Source organism: Porites lutea, chromosome 1 (genome assembly GCF_958299795.1).
Source record: "Porites lutea chromosome 1, jaPorLute2.1, whole genome shotgun sequence".
Classification (NCBI taxonomy): Eukaryota; Metazoa; Cnidaria; class Anthozoa; order Scleractinia; family Poritidae; genus Porites; species Porites lutea.
Window position 1 is genome coordinate 59,005,348 of NC_133201.1, and position 23,819 is coordinate 59,029,166.

The 23,819-nt window shown below is 40.0% G+C and overlaps 2 protein-coding genes across 4 annotated transcripts; one reads left to right on the forward strand and one right to left on the reverse strand.

The window, feature by feature from the left end:
• Nucleotides 1-2,178: 2,178 nt before the first annotated feature.
• LOC140940575 (uncharacterized) lies at nt 2,179-4,589 on the reverse strand. Its single transcript, XM_073389571.1, has 2 exons — nt 4,490-4,589; nt 2,179-3,589 (listed from the first exon to the last, which is right to left on the reverse strand). The coding sequence occupies exon 2, from the start codon at nt 3,577-3,579 to the stop codon at nt 2,944-2,946; it is 636 nt and encodes a 211-aa protein (XP_073245672.1). The 5' UTR covers nt 3,580-3,589; nt 4,490-4,589; the 3' UTR covers nt 2,179-2,943.
• A 3,764-nt stretch (nt 4,590-8,353) lies between these two features.
• LOC140940585 (uncharacterized) lies at nt 8,354-19,954 on the forward strand. Of its 3 annotated transcripts, none has more exons than XM_073389582.1 (6): nt 8,354-8,849; nt 17,500-17,637; nt 18,392-18,485; nt 18,803-18,912; nt 18,994-19,143; nt 19,485-19,954. In XM_073389582.1, exons 1-6 carry the CDS (start codon nt 8,715-8,717, stop codon nt 19,752-19,754), a joined length of 897 nt encoding a protein of 298 aa, XP_073245683.1. In that variant the 5' UTR covers nt 8,354-8,714; the 3' UTR covers nt 19,755-19,954. The 3 variants fall into 3 exon arrangements, with proteins under 3 accessions (XP_073245683.1, XP_073245699.1, XP_073245691.1); XM_073389598.1 differs by having other exon boundaries at nt 18,803-18,903; XM_073389590.1 differs by having other exon boundaries at nt 17,503-17,637.
• Nucleotides 19,955-23,819: the final 3,865 nt, after the last annotated feature.

Sequence of the window (23,819 nt, forward strand, 5' to 3'; positions counted from 1 at the left end):
GATCAGAAAGTTTGGCCTTTACTACCGTGACATCAACGTTGTACTTGTCATTTGTTAGATATCGTAGGTTTGGCTTGTCGCTGAGTATGATGTTTTTCACAATCTCTGCAACTTCATCCACATTTTGAATCCCTTCCTGAACAAGTCATTAAACCTAAGTCTATAGTTTTGAAACTGCTCCGTGGTCTTTTAGTCAGCGGTTGGACTGTCATGCTTTTGTGTCCAAACTTCCTGATTCTCCAATATTGATGATACCACGGGACCTGGTTCCAAAAGAGAGCATCTACCAGGCAATGAAAAGTCACTTCATAAGTAAAGCAATCTTGAAATACATTGTGGTTTTATTAGCATCAATCACACACAAGAAGGAAATCTGTTTTTCCAGGCGCTGCCGGTTGGATCAGGCACAGGTTAATTTCGCAAGGGACAGGGTTTTTCTTTAATGGCAACTTTCCTTCCTCAAAATGTCGAATAAAATGAAGGAACTTTCTTTGCCTTACAAACGGCTAGATCTTTGTGTGAGGAAGCGAGTCGGATAACCACGTAAAATGGCCGGCCCGTCTCCAGTAGGAGACACAAAAATAGTGTCCTCAATTAGCACTTTCGTACTGAATACATTGACGCTTAAAAAATAGTTTTTTTTTTTCAAAATGGTCGAACTAGCGCAAACGCGACAGCAACACGAATATGCCTCGAGTATTGGCCTCCTGGCAATAAATTTATTTTGGTTGTGTGTAATTGCACAGTGTGGGGACTGTTACATAAGAAAAGGAACATGAAATAAAACCAAGAAAAACTGACCCTTATTTGAAATTTCCATTTTCCTTCAATTCTATTGACGGTGTAACTTGTTCTTTAACGGGTGTTCGTCCGCGGCGGGTGCGACGGGTGTCCCACACGATTTAGGGACAGACCATTAGAAAAGTTATCGGCAGGGGTATGGGGGGGGGGGGGATTTTCGAGCCGCAAGAATTGTTTTCGAAAACAAGTCCTTTGCATGATTATTTTTAAGGGTTATTTGGCGTGCATGATTTTTTATTATTATTTAATTTTCCCTTGCACAAATTTCTTTTTGTACTTCGCCCGCCCGCCCCATAAGTTTTCTAATGGTCCGTCCCTTACCACTAGGAAGGTTAGGGAATGCGGGCGACAACGATCGAAGGTCAAACCCTCAGGGGTCAAAACTCTTTTGCTCCATAGCCGCGCATTGCCTAAGTTTCACGTGATAGATGGTCAAACCACGCGTGATCAGATTACGAGCGAAAGAAGCTAAAAACGGGCGCGATCACATTACGTTCTGTGCATTCCATTCATTCTTAGTAGAAGTCCAAAATGCAGCTGGCTACGCATACACGTGCTGTGCATGCGTAATAGCAAACTTGATTATAGTTTCAGTAATTAATACAGTTAGTACAGCAACTAGCAATGCTCCAAGCTCTGTACCACAGTTCTGATTTGTGAAAAATTTTTTTGAACAAGAGATAGTTTCAGTTCCTGGGTAGGGGTACTCGGCCTTTTTTTTCAGGCTTTAGGTATATGAAAGAAAAGGGAAATCTGTCATTTCGGTCTTTACAAGGGCCTAAAAGGGCTAACAGATGCATTTTATGGGTTTGAAAGAGACAAGCAAATCATTTATTCATTACTGTCATTTATTAACATTTTATTAAAAGATATTGCTTTTTTCCCCGGGGGGGGGGTACTCAACCAATATTTGGGTATCGGTGAGCCGCTGAGGTTTTGTCCTGTTTAGGACAAAAAATTCCTAAAATACATACCCTGTTTAGGACAACACCCTCAATTTTAGTACCCTGTTTAGGACAACTCCCTCAACAAATCTAAATATCAGCGTTTGCACTAAGACAAAATCGATCGTGCATGAAACACCCTGTTTATGATTAGAACAGACTAGCACAAATCAGGCACACTGTTTAGGACAGACTTGCACGAAAGTGTATACTCCATTTACAACAGACTCGTGCAAAATTATATACTCTGTTTAGGACAGAGAGGACGAAAACCATACCCTGTCCAGTGGCACATCCCCTTATAAGCCATTTAAAGGAGTAGCCCCTGGGGTTTTACTGTGGCTCTGAAAGGGATGCAACAACAAGAACAGCTTTATTTCAGTATTCCCACGTGAGTACATGGTATTACCTCCATTATTTATGCAATAAATCTTAAATCAAAAGAAAGGCTATGATTAAAGAACAAGTTTTGTCTATATCCCATACATTGTATGTAAGCAGCTCTAGTCTGTAGATATGAGGATCAACATTGTCAAATATGAAGAGGGTTTTTCATAGCTGTCAAAATTATTAAAAAGGGGGTATCTATTATTACTGTTTCTGTAAAAGTTAGATCAAAGACTATCGTAAAGATTACAATATTATTGACAGTGGTGGATCCAGGGCTGGGGCCTGGGGGGCCTGGGCCCGCCTCCTTATTTTTAGACCAAACTGAGGCCCAAAGGACCAAAAAATTTTTGTTTTTGATACTGCACCCCCCTTTCTAAGGGTCTGGATGACCCCTCCCCCTCCCCCTTTTCTAAAGATCTGGATCTGGCACTGATTGAATAGAAAGTCTAATTCTTGTTCAACTTCATTTAAGTGGCAGAAGGGGCAAATTTGAAGATTTTCTGGAGTTTTCGGTACTGTATGTCTGCCTGTTTCGATTAGTAAGCGATGGTTGCCAAGTCTGAATTTATTTGGTGATTATGTTCAAGTAATCATTGAGATTTAAATTATTGCATAGGGTATTAACTTTTTTCATGAGACTCATCTGATTTTTCTCAGCCATTTCTTTTGATATTAATTTGTAAACAGTGCTTGGCATAATGATCATCTTGTTTGTTTTCTAAATGTACTTCTGCATAAAACTGGTATCCTAGCCTCCTCTGTATAGCACTAAGCTTTACTGCATATTATTTCAGAACAGGGATGGTAATTAAAATTTAAAACCCAGTGAATAAATCATCATGAAATAAAAATTATAACAGGCAGAACAGAAGAAAAGCCACAACATGCACCGTGACAATCGCCTTGCACAGTGCATGGCACCCACAGCATGTCTGTTAAAAGCTTGAAACTTCACATGACCTTCTGATACATGGATAAATCCAATCCCAGCTTGATAATTCTCTAGTGCCAATCCTTGTAATTCTGTAATAGTTAACTCATATAATGCATTCAAAGACTCTTGGCCATCAAAAACGGGTTGGCTCAAAACAAATGGCAGTGATCTTCTATTGACAACCTCATGTTGGCTGAAGACTGCGATGAAAACAGCACACACAACAAAACAATAAAAAGGTGTCCCCTTGAAATAACCACCTTTGACAGCCAAGACACCAAGAAAAGAGGCCAGGAAAAATATCCATGCAAAGTAGGAGAAACAGATGCAATTGATGTAGGTTGGTAGATTCCTTCGAAAATATGGTCTACTTTGTATGATGAAATGGTTTGTATAAGAATAAACTGTGTTCCGCAATCTCACTGTCCTTCCTACATCTTGAACTGACACTCGAGTGTGTTGCAGTTGTGTTGCATTGGTGCGAGGTATGAGAGGATCCCTCTCTGCCATGATAGTTTATCTGAAAACAGAACATTACATCCCTGTAATAAATATTGATCCTTTGAGATAGGATTAGCTGTCAAGAAAATACCTGACAAGAACCTTGTTATTAAAAAAAAAACTAAACAGAATTGGAGAAAAACATAGATAAATACTCATGTCATTCATTTCTTCATTAAAACAAGCTTTGATTTTTTTCCACACAACTGATGTTGACCATTCAAGTCAAGGACATAAGCAAGTCATGTCACTTGAGCGAAACTGCAAATGAGAATCCTTGAAGCGAGACAAGACGACAACAAGTCTCAGTGGGAAAGGCTGATCATTCTCATTTGAAATCCACAAAAACGTGAAAATGCTCACTCCATGCATGCTAGATTTTGATCAACCAGAAGTGGGCTCCTTGGTCACCTTGTTCACCATTTTCACATAGGCCATAATGCGCCTGGTTTACCCCCAAAAGTTTGCATAACCATTGTCTTCAATTTCTCTTGGGATGCCTGTAATACCCAGCAGAAGTTGGGCAAAATTTGGTGCGGGGCGGGGGGGGAGGGGAGGGGGGTAAACAAGTTGTATTATGGTCTATATGAAATTGGTGAGGATGCATTAAAAACAAGCAAATTCATCAAATATATTTGATTTTTTAGAAAGTTTACTTTAGTCACAATTCAGCTATTCAGAGGTTGGCGCAATATCTCCACACAAGACGTCGGGTATAACGAGAGGGATTTTGCATCATGGCAGTTGAACTTAAAACTAGCACTGAGACGATCTGGGATCTTCACCGCTTTTGAAGTCTTTCATTACACGGTTCACTCATTTTGGGACAACGCGCAGTTTTTATACCCAGGCTACCGTATTATAAGGTCTATAAGCCTGTGAAAAGAGTCATATATTGTTTTAAGAATCCTCAACTTACCTGGACGTAGAGAAAACGATCATACAGCGATATCCGTGCGCCGAAAGCGGAAACAAATTCTCGGAATGATGTCGCATCTGTCCTCAGCAGAGTAGGGTAGGGCTGGGTATCGTAAAGCTCCGGGGGGGGGGGGTACTCCCATACATTACCTATACGGGTATGTGCCGCCCAACGGGGTCGTGATTTTGAAGCTCCTGATTTAGAACGGGGTATCCATTTCAGAGGTGTTTTCTAGAACGGGGTATAATATTTCGAACGCACGAAAGCTCCAGTTTTGTAAGCAGCCATTTGAAATTATTCAAGGACAGATTGCTTTTAAAAATACGGTTCAATGCGTTAACAAGCCAACTGTTGTGTTCTTTGAACCTTAGAACGGAGTATAAAAATTGGCCCATTTCTAGAACGGGGTATCAATTTTAGGGGAAATTTTTTTTAGAACGGGGTGCCAATTTGGAGTCCCGGGCGGCACATACCCACCCAAAAAATACCCAAGTGCCCCCCCCCCGGGCGTAAAGCTACCGACCAGACGAGCGATGATCAGCATGATTACTCGGCCTTAAGTTAAAAATGTGGGAAAACTATTCGGTATAATTCTAAGTGAAATAAGCTTTGATCGATGGCCCGCTCAAGCTTGAACTGTCTGCCTGTGTTCCCACGCCTCGCGCCCCGTCCCCCGCTACTGTGGAGTTTCCAATGAAGATCGGCGGAATACAAACCGGGGGAGGGGGGTTCTTTTAGAGATCAACATGACCTCACTTTCACTCTGGTGGGTTGTTAGTCAATTGATGAGTACCCTTTGTTTTTAGGCCTCATTATTCCGCGCGGCCATAGCCTGTGAACAGGCTCTCTGTTTGGGGAAAAAAGGCCTGTTCACAGGCTAGCGCGGCCACGTGGTCCAAGCGAAGATAGGATAGGATGGGGCTAGCTAGCAACTCAGAAATGAAACGTTTACAGTTAAGTGTCATTCTATGTCCAAGCAGAAATGCTATTTTTTGACTTTTTTTCCTGACGAGTAAGCTCCTCGTCGCACGCGAGAAAAAACCTCTGGTACCCAGCTAACAAATTAAAAGTATGTTGTCTGATCATTCAAGATTTGCAGTTTACTAGACAGAGGGTCACTAAATGAGATTGAAGAAGCAGAAATCAATCCTCACAGGACTAAGAATAACATTTGATGACTTTTCAAAGCCGGTGGGCAAAAGTCGATATCGCAAATATCAACAAGGGTTTTTTAAAAACCATAATTGCCTGGGCCCAGTTGTTCGAAGGCCGATTAGCGCTTAACCCGGGTTTCTTTTTCTTGTGTTCAAAAGCATTTTTCGGATAATTTTCTGTGCTATTTTTAGAGCTTTCAATCATCAACTTGTAGACAAAAAGAATTAAAACTGAAATGCTTTTTAAGCTTTCAAATCTTAACCCAGCTTTGAACAATTTGGCCCTGCTGTTTTATCTTGAATTTCAAAAAGCAACGCACTCATGCTCATTCCGTTTCCGTTTTTCCCGCCCGTTCGCCTCGGATACGTCACCGTTGTGAATTGACCGAGAAGGCTGGGGAAAACGCTGTACAGGGACTGGGCAAATGATTGGTGACTAATCTTATGTTGACTTCGCTTCCAACCAACTAGACAAAACAAAACTGAGTGTTGATCTGGATATTTATTAAATAAAGGACTGGTCGTCTTAACATCTTAGTCATGTTGCTATTCTGTTAAATCATGCTCACTTTCAAACGCCCACCTGGGTAGATCTTATTGTCAGCTGGTCAAGGCTACGTATTATGGCGACCAAGCACAACCGTGCGAGTGTGTCTTGAATAATCAAACACCAAAAAACTAGCCTACCTTGTGTATATTAAAAAAATGAAATAGTAAAAAGTTTATTTAAAAAAACCAGCCTTTTTAATGCCAATGACGCTTGAGTATTCTATAGCTTTTGGTGTGTAGTTGAAGGCAAATAAATATTGGTGTATGAGCGGGTGATGCTCGATAGACCAAGTCAATATATGCACTATTGTGTCGTATATGCACTATTGTGTCGACCGCCGCCTGGTTGGCTCAGTTGGGAGAGCGCCGGGCTGCTGAACGGGAGGTCACGGGTTCGAACCCTGGCCGGACCAACGCTCAGGGTCTTTAAATAACTGAGAAGAAAGTGCTGCCTTTGTAATGACATCTGCAAACGGTTAGACTTTCTAGTCTTCTCGGATAAGGACGAAAAACCGTAGGTCCCGTCTCACAACACCGCTGTTCGAAAAGAGTAGGCGACGTAGACCCCGGTGGTGTGGCCAACCTTCACACATCACATCACTCACATCATGGGTTCAATTGGGTGGGTACAGTAAGCTCATAAATGGACTGAGAGCGGCTGCCAGTGGCGCCTTTGTATGCTGACGTCCGAGCTTACTGTTCACAGGTTAAAAATGTGTTGTAAAGAGGACACGTCTGTTGTCCTCTCATCCACGCCTCTTCATTCACTCTCTGTCTCTTCTAGTTTATGGTACTATTGTGTAAGTGCTAGGTATCATTGTTGTGTTCTATGTGACGTCACTCTAGACTTGCTATTCACTTTTGGTATATCTTGCACCAGCCGTGTGTGCTCCCAGTTTCATTGCTGGGAGGTCGTGAGTTTTCGCTGACGATACATCTTACAGGAACAAAAAGATTTTGGCTCTGTAGATTCGACGCAAATTCAACCAATGAATAAATAAACAAACAAACAAAAAGAAATAATTAGATTTATAAATAAATACATCAAACGTGCACTAAACCTTTTATATAGTGAGAAATGTGCTTCAGTTCTTTGAAATTAGGAAAAGTCACCAAGTTTGGCAGTGATAGCTTGAATGGTTTTGAAGTACTGTAGTAATTTAACTTTAAAGCCGTGAGGGATCGAGAACCTCAAAAGCCTCCCCACCCCCCGCCCCCAGGTCTGAATAGGGTTAATGCTTGATTCTTTTGCCTTGCTGTTGTGATCTAGCCTGCGTAGAAAGCGTTTCCGTGCTGTTTCGGAGCAAACGAACGACGAACGAGAGTCAAAGACCGCACGAAAAAGTGGCGCGAGTAAGCGGGGAGGGGGAAAAAAAGGAAAGAAACGCTTGCAGACATATCCCGGGCTTTTGAAAACCGCCCACTTTGGCTCTCGTTCCATTTTTCGCGCGGCCAAAACCGAAAAATCCCGTTCCTCTGTCTTTCTTTGCTGTGAAACCAAACGGAAACACTTGCTAGGCAGGCTAGTTGTGATAAAAATCAGCATTCAGATCCGGGATACCAATTGTTTTATTATTCACTCAAAATAATCCCTAGTTTAATCGTGTTCAATTCCCGTCTTCAGTCGCCTGTTTCTCGGCAAGTTCAGGAGTAAAGGGATATTTAGTCCAATTCTGGAGAAAATCTCCTCTGAATGGAAAATGGCATCCGTCGAGTTGTATTCTTCCTTTTTTGCTATGCTTTTTAGGCAGAAGTTCGGCTATTACGTATGAAATAACGCAACCTCGTCCCCAGGGCTTCTCGGTTGGCGTCCGTTTTTTTGGCATTTTTTACATATCGCAAACGTCTTCCAGCTTTATCGGTGAGATTTGAGCCAATCAGAAACAGAGAAATATTTTGAATGAATAATGAATAACTTTAAGCTTAGTTTTTATGCATTAGATCAGGATTAGATTAGATATTTTTAGGATATAGGTATTGTGAGGTCGGCCACTGTCGGCGGGATTCTTTTTTCTCTCGAACTTTGTTTACAAAGGCAGTACAATAGGAGACAAAAGAATTCTTTATTATACTGAACCTAATAATTAGAAACCGATTAGCTTTGAAACGCTCTCTAGCCAAGCAAGCTCTGCCCGCCACTACCGCATAAATGGAGAATATGACAAATGCACTGCTTTGGTTTAAAGCTAACTGAAGGATTAATATCACTGAAAAAGTGAAACAATACGAGTTCTGTTCCTCCTCGCTGAGTTCTCAAAAACTCATCAAACTGGCACTTGAAAACTACGCTGCTAACAGGCTACTTTTGATCCGAGTGAGCTGCAGATGACAGCTGAGAGGCGATAGAATAGACTAGTTGTTTTATGTAAACAGGATCAAACAGAGAGACAAAAATAACTTCAGCCAGCAACGATTCTTGGTTCAAAAATCACCCGTGTTTCTTTCATCAATTAATTAAGCAAGTGAGATTACAAGGGACTTATATTGCATTCATCACGCGAAACGCTTTCTGGGGATCTTGAATGGCGCGGAACAGGCGGAATGCTCTCCCTGTGATCTTAGAACCCATTTCACATCCCGCAGAGCATATCGCACATACGCTCGAAGAAGAAACACGTCGCAGACATTCAACCGGCAATGCCATGCCATATCCTGAGGTTAGTAAGACTAAATTAAGTTAACGTTAATAAGAAAAGATGTGTCTCCACTTTCCGTATTGTATAAATCATTGATCGAGTGTAGGCGTTTGTTAATTTGTTTCACGATGCGGACCTAAATCGACTGTAGTCGATAGACTGATGTATTCCAAATGAGACATATCATCAGCGGATACATAGACTATCTTGAAGACTATTAACCTCAACTGACTAATTACCTTAGCAGTAGGCATTTTTGATTGCACAGTGCTTTTTTTTGTAATTTATTTCGAAATTCCATGACATTGTTTCCCTGCCTGCTGCTTGTTCATTCCAGGCATGATTTTCTTTTGACTAATAATTTTTCCGACATATTGTTTTGGGATTACGTTTTCAATAACTTTCTTTAGATTGACACCTTTTTGAGAAATATTTCACGCAGTTAATTACTTATTAATTGCCTTTGTTATTTGTTCCTTCCATTAAAAGCCAAAAAAATTCTTTCATTTAGTGTCACGGTACTTGGTTGTTGACAGGAAGAAAGAGATTTATCTAAGCACTCGCTTTCTTCGCTTTAGATTTACATGTATCGTGCATCAACTGTTTCTACCGCCGCACTGAGTGTCTTCAGCTTAACGAGTCGTTTGTAAAGAATGTTTGAAGTAAATTCACTGATCAGATATATTAGAGACGGTTTAAACTACTGCAGAATATTTTTTTCCATTTTTGGTTCTTCCATAAGAAGACCTCTCCAATAACTGACCTTATCAACACAAAGATCATAAAAAAAATATTGTCAATATTCCAACGCAGCAGGGGAGGAAATTTTTCCCTCTTACTTCGCTTCCTTTCTTTGCTCTTTTATATTACGTCACCTCTTGCGTGCTGAGTTATCAAGTGCCGGGTAAATATGGATACAGAAGAATCTTTTTCTCTCTTATTTATATTAACTTATGACATACTGTACCAGATTTTCTGACATTTACGTCCCGAATTGGCATCTTACGCGATCTTAAATGTAAACACAAAACCCAGGGATCGATTTTTTAACGGTCGCGTGATGCTGCGATGTCAACATAGCATAATCCATTTGTCGACTTAACCGCAACAGTTATTCCAAAACAGCTTTTTGTTCGCTCTCGTGTATTAAACTCGCAAACTGTAACTGAAAAGGTAAACCTAGCGTTAAACTGGAAACGAAGGAAAATTCATTGGTTTCTTAAAACGCTGTTTTTGCACAATCCAGGAAAATGCGTCGTGAACTGAATCGAAGTTTTGTGACAGTCTTTTGTTGTATTCGATCGTGAACATCACTGATGTATGACCCACATAAATGACTTCTCTACCTTTCTGTCCGCCTACGCTGATCCCACGCTGTGTTCGTCTCCCAACTCTACCAAAAAAGCTGCCAAAATCATAGTTTTTCTTAGAAAGCTTTCAATTTTAAGCTTTTTTGGCAATCCCGCAAATAAAGGAAATTTATGATTCCCAGTGGAAGAAGTTTTTGAATGTTAACCGAGTCATTAATTGTAGTTAAATCCTGTGAAATCATTTCTGAACCGGCAAATCTTGACGGGCAAATTTTGTTTGAGAAAGATCATCATGATCCAAGCTAACAACATAACGGATTTTAGATTCCACGAAGCTCAGGGTAATATTAATAGCTATTAATGCTTTTGTAGACTGAAACATTAATGGTATTGGTTTGATATTGCAGCTCTTTGTATGAGCAAAATCAAACAAAAACATTATGACTTACTGTCAACCGTATTTAGCAGGGGCGGATCCAGGATTTTTCTTAGGAGGGGGTGCACCACTAACTGACTGATGACGTAAAAAATTTTAAAAGCGAATACGAAGAAGAGGGCTTTTGATTAGGAAATAACATAATGTGAACTGCTGAGAATACATATCAAACGATAGAGCAGATTTTGTATGTCTGTCAAGCGACTGCACAGTGTTAATTAGAAAGCGGCCGCAGGTCATCCCAGGGGGGGTGCGCACCCCCGGCACCCTCCCCCTGGATCGCCCCTGTTTAGCACGAAGTGCCAACTTGATGTGGAGATTGTTTTAAAACAGCTGTGTCACGCTTGACTTCTTTCAGCCTCTTCTTTAAGTTCTAGTTCATGATCTTAGAGCTTTAGGTTTTAAGACAATGACAACTACGAGAACAAGATTTTACCAATACTAAGTAGTACGAGCACGTGAACCAACTTCATTTTGGCGGAAAGAAGTTTATCCATCGTCATTCGACTACGAGTTTTACTCATGTGGTGAAAACAAGTTATGAAATGGTAGAAATTTTATCATTTTATATCGATCGCCGGAAGATGGCTTTACCTCCTTCAACGGAAATAAGCGTGCTAACTTTTGTGGTGAAAAAAAGTACAATGAAGCTTTCCGGGGTGTCTATTTTTAGAAAATAGTCGAGAAAATGTGTCGTCCTCGTCCGCTCGGATCTAAAGGTCTCTATTGGTCCAGGAACTTAATATTAGCTACGAAATTGGTGGCTAATCAAAAATTCACAGCTTCATTTCAAACAAAGTCTCCCAAGCCATTAAAGTATAAAACGTTACAGACAACTAAAATATACGTTGAAATACTGCCAGGATCGAGAGAACAAGTTTAAAAACTTCAAGTGCAATCCGTTTTAATCTTCTTCAAGTTGGTCCATCCGTACCTTCTTTTGTATTTCCTGTGTTATTTAAACCTGCTTTTGATGTTTTGAGCTCTTGTTTCTTATTCTTTGTTTCACTCAATTTGGAGGCAACTCCAAGTGCTTCAATTTTGAAGAATTTCTAGACTGCGAGCAGTCCCTTTTTTTTCTTGGCAAAGTTACTGCACGAGAAACCCAAGCATGCGAGCTGCGATAAACGAAAAAAACGAGAAGGAAAAATCTCGTGATGACACCCTGACTCCTTTAAGATGAACAACGGGGACAATAACGCGCAACGTCAACAAATGAACAGGTTTTAATAAAGTTTGACAACAATTTGCGCGAGCGTCAGACTTTTTGGTTCATCTTTATTGCCGCCACCGCAATGACGACGACATGAAGTTTCCGGATGCGTCGTTATATCTTAACAGAGAAAGTGAAAACACAAGACGTCGAATTTTCTTTCTTTTAATATCTGTTTGGTACGGTCTTATAATTCCAATTATAGGAAAATTCGGCTACGTTTGACAAATTGAGTTCGAATAAAGGCGATAAGGCTGAAAAGAACGCGAAATCACTGCATAAGAATGTTTCCGCTGTCGTCGCCGTTTCGTATACCTTATTACATGAAATTTGGGGACACGTTAAGGTAGCGATTTTTTTTCGCAAAGTTTTGGAACATAAGTCTCTTAATTTTCGCTATTTTACGAAATGAATTAAACTTTGGCGCATTACACTGTAAATAAAGACGACAATAGAACATTTATGTGATAACATCATAAACGTCAATAACTTCATTTAAATCAAAATCATACAACGTTCTGTGTGAAGTGACCAGATGGCGGAATTTCATATTGTACTCACTTTGATTTAGCGGGGATTTAAATTTGGGACTGGGTATTTTGCGAGTTGCGAGTTCAAGGTGCGAGGTGTGAGTAATGGAAAGTTGACAAACTGCAGTCTGTCTTTTCAGTCAATCCGTTTCGAAAGTTTGTTGCTTTTCGTAAAATTAAACGTGAGGTACATTTAGCTTGCGACTAGGAAATAAGGCGCTGTCAAACGATCACGTACTTGCCGTCCGACTAAATAAAAAGTTCAAAAACAGAGCTGACGCGTTCTGTAGTTGGGCGTCAGGTGTAAGACGTTCAGCATTCTTTTCTCACGATGAGGGAATGATAAATGCTGACTTCGCGTTAAATTGGGTGACCGGTAAGCGTCGAACGCCTTGGTACTAAACTGGATATACCCGAAAATGTTAATAACCACTTATATTAAACACGCTTTTTTTTTCTTCTGCTAAAACCTCTCAGTTATATACTCTGCCATCTGCGCCTGCTACATTTTCTGCTGTATATCCAAGGGCTTTACTGTTGTCCGCCTACGCCACCGTTATAATTAGCATTTACTGTGACAGTGTGTGTGTGTTACGACTCTTTGGTCTCCTTGCTGTCTTGCTCTTAAGCAAACTGTTAAGATTGGAATCCATTATTCCATACCTGATAAGAACAACTGAATCACCGCACTGCACTTCACTGAATAACAAGAACATTTATTGGCGTTTAGTAAAAGAAAAACACATATTGTTATACGAAGAATATTGAAACAATAGGGAATCTCGTATGTGCTAGCAAGGATAACAGAAAAAAAGGAGAGAGTACCGTAAAAAATCCGCGAAATATTCCCGTAGGAGTTCGCGACTCTTAAGTATTTTCGCAGCGGCTGTGTTGGAGGATTTAAATAATAAAAAGTATTTCCATAAAAATGAATTTTACAATAAATCGGAGCGATTTTCAACCTCAACAAAGAATTAATACTCTAACAATCGACATGTGGTGGGTCATTACCATTAGCAATTCAACAAAATATCAGCGGTTATTATTTCTCAGATCTTCTCAGAGAGTAATTCACCTTAGCAAGCAAATTATAGGCTCTATCAATAGTATAAAAACAACAACGACGGAGATGAATTTTAACGAAAATTATTCCGCGTAAAAGCAGATATGACTAAACGTCCCCGGAGGGTACTCCTTTATATAAGCTATATAGGTATGTGCCGCCCCATCGGGTAGGGTTTTTGCACCGTTTTGGTCTGAAAACGGGTGTACACTTTTCCCATTTTGGTCGGGAATCGGGTACGGTTTTCGAGGGAACTACAGGATTATATGAATGTATTTATCGTTTCAATTCCAAATGAGTAAGAAAGAACGAGAAATATGCGAATTCGAAATGGCTTTGAAGAATTGCTTTGTTTGCGTTCTAATCTAAGTTATAATAATTTCTGCCTAAAGGCCAGGTTTGAAAGTGGGTATGGATTTTAGAGGTCTGGTCTGAAAACGGGTGTCGAAAGTTACATTTTTTGGTCTGAAATAGGGTCAGGATTTGGAGAACTGGGCGGCACACCACCAAGAATTCCGAGGAGTAACCCCCCCCCCCGGGTAAACGTCACGCAAATAATGGTGTCTACCCCCGTCTGCATTATGTTATGTTGTACCGCTAAATCAACAGAGATCGTAGTTTATAAAGCCACGACACTTTTTTAACGTCCGATTGTCGACTAAAACGTTGGGACAGGGAGAACACCTTCACCTTTTTCAGTTCGTCTGTTTTCAAAATTTAAACTTACTGTCTGAAAGCGGTTTCAGGTCCAGGGCGGTCGGACGAAGTACGTGATCGTTCGGCAGCGTTTTATTTAGTCGCAAGATGTACCTTTTAATTTCTTTAAATTGACTGAATAGACAGACAGAAGCTGAGCTCGTCAATTTTCCATTACTCGAAACTCCACAATTCGCATTCTACCCGGGCATTCTACGCACAAGTATTTCTTACATCAATACACTGATGTATTTCCTTGAGCTTTGTGATTTTCCGCTCAAAATTGCGTAAAATAATATCTCTTCTCGAAAACGTGACCTTGAATCGATTTTTACTCCAGTTTGTTGTCTTCCTTTGCCCACTTTATATTGAATCCCGGAACTGAACTATTGGAGTGTTTTAATTATTTATTCAGAATATTTTTCCTTTTTTGATTGGCATAAATACCTTGACTAATTATGGCCGGGGGAGAAGCATGGCGCGGTGGCTCAGCTGTTTCGGCAGTGTGGAACTGGGTCCGAATGCATAAAAGCTGATACGTCCGACGTTAGACGTATGTTTGACGTTGTTAGGAACCTGTGGTGTCATATACGCCTGACTTATGCCAGGCGTTGACGAAGGTTGCACCAAGAAGACGTTCCGGCGGGCACCATCGGTAGCAGTATATTTGTGAACTTTTATTTTTACATATTTTTGAGTCCTAATTTCGTCCTCGTTTCAAAATGGCACAAAACGTAAGCACCAAGAGAAAATGATAGTCACGGGTACGGTGTAACTCCGTTTATGCAACCGGCCTCTGGAGAAAATGGAGCAGTACATTGAACACGTTATGCGAATACTCTTCTACATCAGAATAAACATCCCTTCATATCCGTTAAACTGTTCTGTTCTGAACTGTTCATAGAGGTAAGCATGTTTGAAGGTCGGAGATAGTTTGAATGAATAATAAACAGTTGTTGGAATGGGTTGGTTTTTTTTAGCTTGACTGACTTAGCTTAGCTTATTATATGGCTAACTTCGCTCCTACTGAGCAAGTACGACACTTCTTTTTACGCTCGAGGACTTATAAATGGACTGAAGAAATAAATGAACAGACCTCGTTATTTATTTATTTATTTATTTATTTTCGTCATCCCAGTTCTCAGACTCTTTCAGAAAAAATTGGAAAAGGCGGCACCTCTGAGCTAGCTTGTTAAAACTTTGATTCGTAAGCTAAAGATCTTTGTAGCCCGTTCCAGGCCTGTCTCCCCTGGTTTTCCCTGCCTACAATTTAACTCGCTACCCAGCATCGAACTCCGCGCCTAGAACAGGCTAAGATCTTTAGGGTTCTTTTGGCGAATTTAGTGACAAGATGTTCACCCTAAGAAGTCTGGAAGTTTTCAACTTTCCAGGAGCGCTTCAAAATGTGATTTAACGTCATATTCGTGGTGACATAATTATGTAAACTGAAACTAAAGACCTACAAAGTAATAAGCGGAGATACACATATAAAATAAACATTTCTAAATTTTACAGAAGTGAATGCATACTTAGTGTTTAAAATTTTATCATTAGCTCTGTCCACACTGTATAAGAAAGCTGAAGCTATTTCATTTTCAATAAACATCTTGTCGATAAATTAAACAACGAAATAAGTCATATTCTTCAACTAATATTAACTTTCAAATGCTAATGATTGTAAGGTAGCGTCTTTGTTTCCATGCCAAAAATATATTTTGCGATAAAATATGAAAAAAATATGTAACTATGACGAACTGCGTATACTTATTTAATTGGCTTACCATGATTTGAATTCTGAAACCGAATTTTTATGTGCCTTATGAAACAGCGTAAAGAAAGAAAACTGAGAATATAACTTGTATTGCAGCTGTTTTTCAAGGAAGGATATTTGCATATCTCTTACCCATACTTCTGAAGAGAGAAAATAAATTACATTTTTGAGTAACAAATTAAGCGATAGGAAGCTTAGGAAATGGAGATTAATCAATTTAAAAGTTTGAAGTGCAAAGAATAAATTTGAATATATAAAAAAATAATTGTTTTGAAACGATTGCTGACAAAACGCCTTACCGTTAAGTGAACCGTGGCAAAATGCAATATTTTCAAGTGTTTTCTAGTTCCATATCGAAATTTTCCATTACGCTGGTAATTTTTAATCGATGAAATCTCACAAGAGAAGCAAGAAAAGAGCATTCAGTCTTCCTTCAGTGTCATTCAAGGTTGGCTTCTTAATTTGTTTTTGTTTTCGTTCCGAGTAACGATTTCTCATGCAATCGATAACTCGCCTGATTTTTACTGTAGACTGGCAGTTAAGCCGAAAAAAGTCTGTGTGTCGAGTTTGGGAAAAATTAGTGGGATATTGAAAATTTCAAAGGTCTCCTTGTGAAATAATATTCAACCATCAAAATGCCTAACAGAACCTATTTTCGCATTAATTCGGGTTTCTCTCTACAGTCAAACACATCGTTTCCCTTGTGATGTTTATTTATAATTTTGGAAAATCACTTTCTTCTTTGTTTTCGTTTGTATTTCGTGTGCCGATTTATTTGTTTTCCATAGCTGTCGTAGCCTGTACATTGCTGTACTTTGTTAGGCAAATCCTTGGTTAAAATTAGCAGCCTGATCGTGCAAAATATCTTTAAATAATGTTTAACCTTCTAGCTCTCATATAACATGCTAGTAAGTGTGATATGGGTGTGGTCTTCTGGTCCATATCAGATCAAGGGATAGTGAATCACGATAGTTAGACAACTATGCCTCTGGTAAAATTTTGATCCGATCTCGAGAAAAAAGGACGCTAATGTTAATGCGTCTTATAACCTCGTTTGTCGCGTTTCTTTCTTTGAAGTCTCGGATTTTTAAACATGGGTCTCGGCAGGAGTCTCGCCGTTCACGCCACCTCTAGCTAAATTAAATGACCTGAATCAAATTAACAATCTGGTAATTCGACATTTCGGATTCCGGAATCCGGGAAATTTAAGGAGAAGAAGAAGCTTTATATTTTTTACATTCACAATAAATAAATTACAAATACAGGCTACCTGCAAAATAGCAGAGCTAATCAAGGCAGGTAGTATGGAGACGTGTCTATTACATTATAGAGACGTGTATATTACATTATACAATCTTATTCTAATGACATAAAGATATACAATAACAACGAAATTAAATTTTGCTTGTGAGATCCGGAATCCTGGGCTTCGGAATCCAGAATACAGCTCAAACCGGAATCCGGAATCACTCTAACGATTGGAATTCAGAGTCTAAGTTCCACTGACAAAGAACCCGGGATTCAGTACCTGGGCGATCCGGAATCCACGGCGTGGAATCCCGAATCTAAGAGTCTCTTGGATTTCCATACATGGGGCAAGCAATAGGAGTAGCTATCTTAACGTGTCGTCTTCGTTTTGCTTTATTTTTTAGCAGGGTGAAAATATTGGAAACAAGCTTCTTCTTGAGTATCCATGTCCTGCAATAGAACGCTACAAATTGTTAGTGGTAGGAGATGACGGATGTGGGAAAACGAGTCTCCTCAACGCGCTTGTCAAAAGCGACTTTGATGTAAGTGTTAATCTGTTCAATTAATGTCATATTGCGTCTTCTATAACTCTAATAGTGGAGTAGAGATAACGTCGTATATACAGTACGTTTTTGCACATTCAGAACACCAATCAGGGAGCAATAGGCATAATTTTTTTGTTTGGTAATTTTTGCAGGCATAGCCAAAAACTTGAAAAAGTTGATCCAACCTTTTAAAGTTTCAATCCATGCCTATCACTGGCATCTGTCGCAACGGACGACAGTACACGTAGACAGTTTCAATTCCCGAATACTATCTTAAATAACAAAGCTGGGCCATTGTTTTTAGAATTCAATCGAGTCAAAGACACGTTTCAGCTTCTTTTTTTCTAAATGACGTGAAATAACCCTTTTAACTCAAGTTTACAATAATTGTAAACGTCAACACTAGTGTGAACTTTTTTTAACCATAGGTACCAACCAGAAAGGTGGGTATATTATTTTAGGTCTATCTGTAGCAAAACCTTGAATATTTTGTGAACAGGTTCCCTTTGAGGCGTTTTAAATAGAAATAATTTTTGATAAATATTTTGTAAGCTAAAAAACGCTATAATTTAAAGAACTTTTATTTGAACGGTTTTTAAACGTATCATTGCTGTGCGATTTCAGAACTTCAACACCAATAAAAGTGTAAGAAAATTACAATAAAGTTTTCATAAAATTTAAGAGACAAAGCAGCCAACTGAGGAGCTGTAGAATTTTCTTTTAAGCAGTATTTACTTTTTGTCCTTTGTAGGCAGAGGAGACGATATCTTGCATTTTTGATGAGTGTGTGGCAGACGTTATAACGGAAGGAAGTAGAATGGAATTAATGCTGTGGGAATTATCTGGTACGAAAAGTATCCATATTGGACGCCACTAGCCATCTTCTCATAGCTGTTATACTTTCTAGATTTAGCTTATTTATTGGACTGATCTTGCTCCTCGGCTCATTTTTTTGGTCATTTGCTCATTTTTTGATAAATTATAACTATTATAAATTTTAAATGACAAATAATAAATAAATTTTAAATGATTAGTTTTAATTAATAATTGGTGTTGCTGCAGCCAAGATGATCACGAACTTGTGAATCCTGATTGATGATTGGCGATGTTAGTTTCCTTTTTTGTAATCATTCCAAGTTCATTAATACAATGCCTTTTTTAGGCCTTGAAGACTACGAGAGCATAAGACGAGAGATGTACAGAGATTCTGACGTCATACTGATATGTTTTGACATTGGCCATCCTCCGTCTTTACAAAGCGTTGTAAGCAAGGTATTCTTAAAATTCTGCTGTTGCTGCAGCCTTTAATTTCCTTGCTTAGGTGCTTGATCACCTTTTGTTGATATCTTACAGTGGATGCCAGAAATAAGTGACGCATGCCCAGGAGTACCTTACTTACTAATTGGCTGTAAGAATGACTTGCGCAGTGATGCTGCCCTTCAGTATTATTTGACTGTACCAGGACAAGAATCAGAAGAGAACGACAGTGTAACAAGAGTTCAGGTATGTTTCAAGGAATCTTACATACAGCTTACTGTGCTGGGAACTGATTTGAGTAAATGAACATCTCATGGCTAATCCGAATGTTTCGTTCTTAAGAGGCAAGGCCACAAGCTTTTCTTCAGATTTGGCAGCTATGTTGGAGAATGCCAGCATGAACTCGACCAGCCGTTCTTTTCTTTGCTGGTTGGTATACTTGTTGGCTAACACACAGTGTTCTCCAATCTGTTAATTAGTATATTGTAGATTTGTATAATTTATTCTCTCTCCAAGTTAAACAGTGATTTTTCTTCTGCGTTTACTCCTGATTCAATCTTGTTTAACACCTTCCCTTTTGTTTATAGACTGTCTCTGTGGCGCAGTCAATAATGGCTCGTGATTATGTCGAGTGCTGTGCCAAAACGCGGTGGAATGTGTCGAAAGTGTTCAAGAGTGCTGCGGAAGCTATTTTGCACAAGGACGACGAAAAATTAGAAGAGACTAAATCACAATCTGTACTTCGGCGGTTTTCGTGGTTTACTCGGAGATCTTCGGGGTCTGATATTACTGACTGTCACACCGTTGCTCGTTCGGTATCGGGAAATCGGAGGCTTTCTTTGTTTTCAACCAGCTGACAGAAAATGCTAACAGTTCCACTCTCACAAGGAAGGACTTGTTTGATCTGTGATAATATGGTGAACCTTGACGCAAGTATAGTGGCATGATTCCTTCTATTCGTGAAGGTTCGTACGTAAAGATACTTCAGAAACCACCATGTACGTAGGGAACAATTACAATATCGTCGAAACTTCGAGAATGTTTAATGTATTTCTTGCTGAAATAGAGACATTGGGAGCAAACATCAACCCGATGCGAGGAAGGCATCCAAGGGACAGTAAGCGAACTTACAATGCCCTCAGTCTTCTCAGTGAGTAATTGACGGTGCGAAAGAGAATATATACAAATTAGACCCATATTCAATCTTGTTCCCAGCTTTGTTGGTTTGATTTAATTTAGATGAGATCAGAATGAGGAATCACTATGATGCGCATGCGCCTTAAACGCGTCTTACTGCTTTAATCAGCCACAAGAGAAACCTCACAAATGCAAGCCTTGGATCTCGGCTCGGACATATGAATTTTTTTGCACGATTGTGACGACAGAAAACACATGATCGTAGAACAGAACCGTTTCCTGGTCAGTTCAATCACTAATCGCCGGTTTTCACTGCACGCCATTGAAAAATGAAATATCAAAACGGTTCAATATAAAAGCCCAGAATCTGGAAATGAAGAGGAAAATATGCAAAGACCCTTACCAAGATTGAGGTCAGGTCCGGCATATGCGAGATATTCAGAGAAATGATTTTTCCTGATTTATAGAGCTTTGTATGAAGACGCGATGTTGGTGCCCATCGACACCAACGTGGCGGCCGGAAACTTTTTGCTTCGAAAGCTTGAATTCATCTCTCGAGAAAATCATGAAAACCATGAAAGATTTGAATCAATCATTACATCAAGATATTTAAATAAATTTTCATTTAAAGGCTTGCGTGGGCGATAGTCGCAGAGCCAAGAATCCTTATCCTAGGTATGAGGGACATTGTCTTTTGCCGCCGGCGAAAGATTACAAAATGTGATTTTTTATGTTCAGAGTTAATTTATTGGCGTTTAGCCATTCGTTGACCTTAACAAGCTGCCGATTAACAAGTGATTCGAGTTTCTGCAGATTATTTTCAAATATTATAGTGATATCGTGAGCAAATAGATAAAAGGAAAGCAGCGAAGAGAACTTGTCAGATGACATTGATGTAAATTAGAAATAAGAGTGGTCCGTGGATCAGAGCCTAGCGGCACCCCGCACAAGGTCGTTTTTAGCCTTAGATGCGTTGTTTTTGACTTTAATTCGTAGTTTGTTTTCGGTCAGTTAGGTATGATCTAAACCAGAGTTGCTTACTCCACTGACTGACCGTAATTTTCAAGTCTAGCTAACAGAATCTCATAGTTAACTGTACCTAAAAACCTGAAGATGATGTGGGCTGCGGAAATACAAATTTTGAATGAAGATATGACCATCGCAGTGGTGTATGAAATTTAAGCAATTGGAAATAAACCCGAAAAAATATCGGGACATCAACGGGATTCGAACCCATGGCCTCTGTGTTAGCGCTGCAGCGCACTACCATTTGAGCCATAAAGACCCATACATTGGGAGCAGGCCAACTTGTTGACTTCATCTTAACCCGTGCAAGGAATGACACATGAAGATGATGTGAACTGAGGAAATACAAATTTTAAGTGAAGATATGATCATCGCAGTGGTAAATGCAATTTAAGCAATTGCAAGTAAACCGCCAAAAAATTGTATTTCCGCGGTTGACATCATCTTCATGTTTCATTCCTTGCACGGGTTAAGATGAACTCAAGAACCTTTTCAGACAGTGTGTCATCTTCATCCTTAAATACTGGGAAAATCTTATCATAATTTATTGATCACCGGAAATAAATTTCAGTTAATCAACAACTCTTGTTTGAGCTTTGTCCCATGTCCAGTGATCTTCACGTGGAACCCTATGAACTCTTCATTGTTTATTTGACCAATCACATGGCACTCTGCCATGTTCAATAGCTTGCATTCCCATGTGGAGTCACTCTGTTTTTTTCTTCACGACCAAGCACAATGTCTTGAAGCGTTGTTTTTAAATTCTAATGTGGCGTGCCGTACTTTTCTTTTCAAGTGTGTTGCAGCGTTACGGATTAGTTCTCGCCTCTCTCGCCTCGGAGATCCCGGTCTTTTTATTTTGCGGGAGAAGCTCGAACAGCTTCAGTTACATGTTCTAATGCAATCTTCCCAGCGGACACAACGTTTAGGGACTGGCGAACCGGTCAACATTCCAGCTGACCTCGACCTAGATAGCCTGTTTGTGAAAGACCTCCGTACTTTGTGTAGTCAACTGAGCCTTCCTACCGCCGGAACACGCTCCGCGCTCGTCGAACGGCTCAAAGAAGCAAGAGAAGAAGCCCGGCGAAATGCACAACCTATTAGCGCCCCACCCCCAGTTCAAAATGGTGGCGACGGCATAGAACTCCAGCAACACTTTCAGCAGTTACAACAACAAGTCCAGGACCTGCTGAACCGCAACTCTAATATGACGAAAGAATGCTCTGCGAGAGCCAGCAGACTCAAGCTAAATCCTTGGTCCAAGCAACCAGCAACGAGACGATCGAACAGACAGCGGCCGCAGCTACCCAAGCTGCAACGAACGCCTTCACTGGTTCTTCGTCGTCTTCTCAAGCGGTTGTTCCTGAGAGAAACGCGTCGAGCTGAGGGCAAAGTTCCTTCTGCGGTCCAAGAAACCTTAAATTCTACTGCTGTTGTTGGCGCAAGCGGTATGATATCAACAGTACTTCCTCTGCATTCCAGCGTACTTTGGATTCAGTACACGAACTCCCACCCAAGCTTGTGAGGGAAATCCTCTCGGGTAAGTTTATGGAACTGTCCAAATTGTCGTGCTGCAGAATTGTTAGAATACCTGTCATTAATTCGTTATGCAGCTGAACATTACAGGGGCCTAGGCTGGTGTGTTTATGATGTTTCGCCAAAAGGCTGTTGCTAACAAGTTTATTAAGTGGTCGATCATAGACAGCCAATTATGGCTTAAAACGTTTACTGTTACCCTTCACTTATGAAGGAAGAAGTTGGTTTTTCCAGTCAGGACCCTCATTCGTACCAAGTACAGTTAGAGGCAACAAATATCGTACTTGCCACAACTTCAATAAGGGTTTCTCATGAGCCAGGACCCCCTGCCCCTATGCACACACGTGTAACAAGCTAGGTTGTTGAGGGGATAACCCCCGGATCCAGGTGCCCTATCCCGAACCGGATAATCAGCCACCCCACGGGCTGAGAATTCCAACATGGAGCACCATAGCTCCCGCCACCGCGGCAAGTAATTTGGGGGTGTAGTCACTGCAGTAAATGTCTTTAACACTTAGGGCTTTCCACAAGTTGCTCGAGATTTTCCAAAAAGATTTGCGTGATTTCTCAAAAGTTGCTCAAAACACAATCAAAAGTTGCTGGAAAAAAAAGAAACTATTTTTGGTCTGATGCTAAAATATGCAGATTGTAAAACAAATTAAGGTAAGATTTCTGATCATTTTTGTGCAATTTTGCGACGTAACCAGCGTTGCTAAACAACTTTTCCTCAATTAAAACCAAAAAATGTAATAAGTCAAAAAAAAATTGTTGAATGACCTTCTTCACCCGAGTCAATCAAGTCAGTCGAGTGTGAATCTGTTATGCCTTTGTGGCTTTCCACCATGAAGTATATACCGTGAATCTTCCTCCACCATTTTGAATTTTCTCTAAAAACCGCTGACCTAGCCTATCCCAAAAGTAGCTTTCCAGCTACTTTTATCTGACCTAATTCTCTCCGTTACAAAGAAAAATGTAAGCAACCCTTCGGTCCATAAAAGTCACGATGCTCCTTTACTAAAACCATTTAGGTAGACTGCTATACTCAGACTGCTTGCTGAGACGCCCGGGGTTACTTCCTCATAAGAGGTTAATGGGGATGTGCCGTTGGATGGGGTCGCATTGTCACGACTGGGTTGACTTTAATGGAGTCGCATTTTCAATAGAGTTACTAGAATGGGGTCGTACATTTTCGGATTTTTTGGGGTAAGACATTTCTTCATACT

Coding starts and splice junctions, on each gene's coding strand:
- LOC140940575 (XM_073389571.1), bottom strand. CDS start 3,579: ATGGCAGAGAGGGATCCTCTCATACCTCGCACCAATGCAACACAACTG.
- LOC140940585 (XM_073389582.1), top strand. CDS start 8,715: ATGGCGCGGAACAGGCGGAATGCTCTCCCTGTGATCTTAGAACCCATT. Junction 8,850..17,499: donor ATGCCATGCCATATCCTGAG/GTTAGTAAGACT, acceptor TTTATTTTTTAG/CAGGGTGAAAATATTGGAAA. Junction 19,144..19,484: donor ACAGTGTAACAAGAGTTCAG/GTATGTTTCAAG, acceptor TTTTGTTTATAG/ACTGTCTCTGTGGCGCAGTC.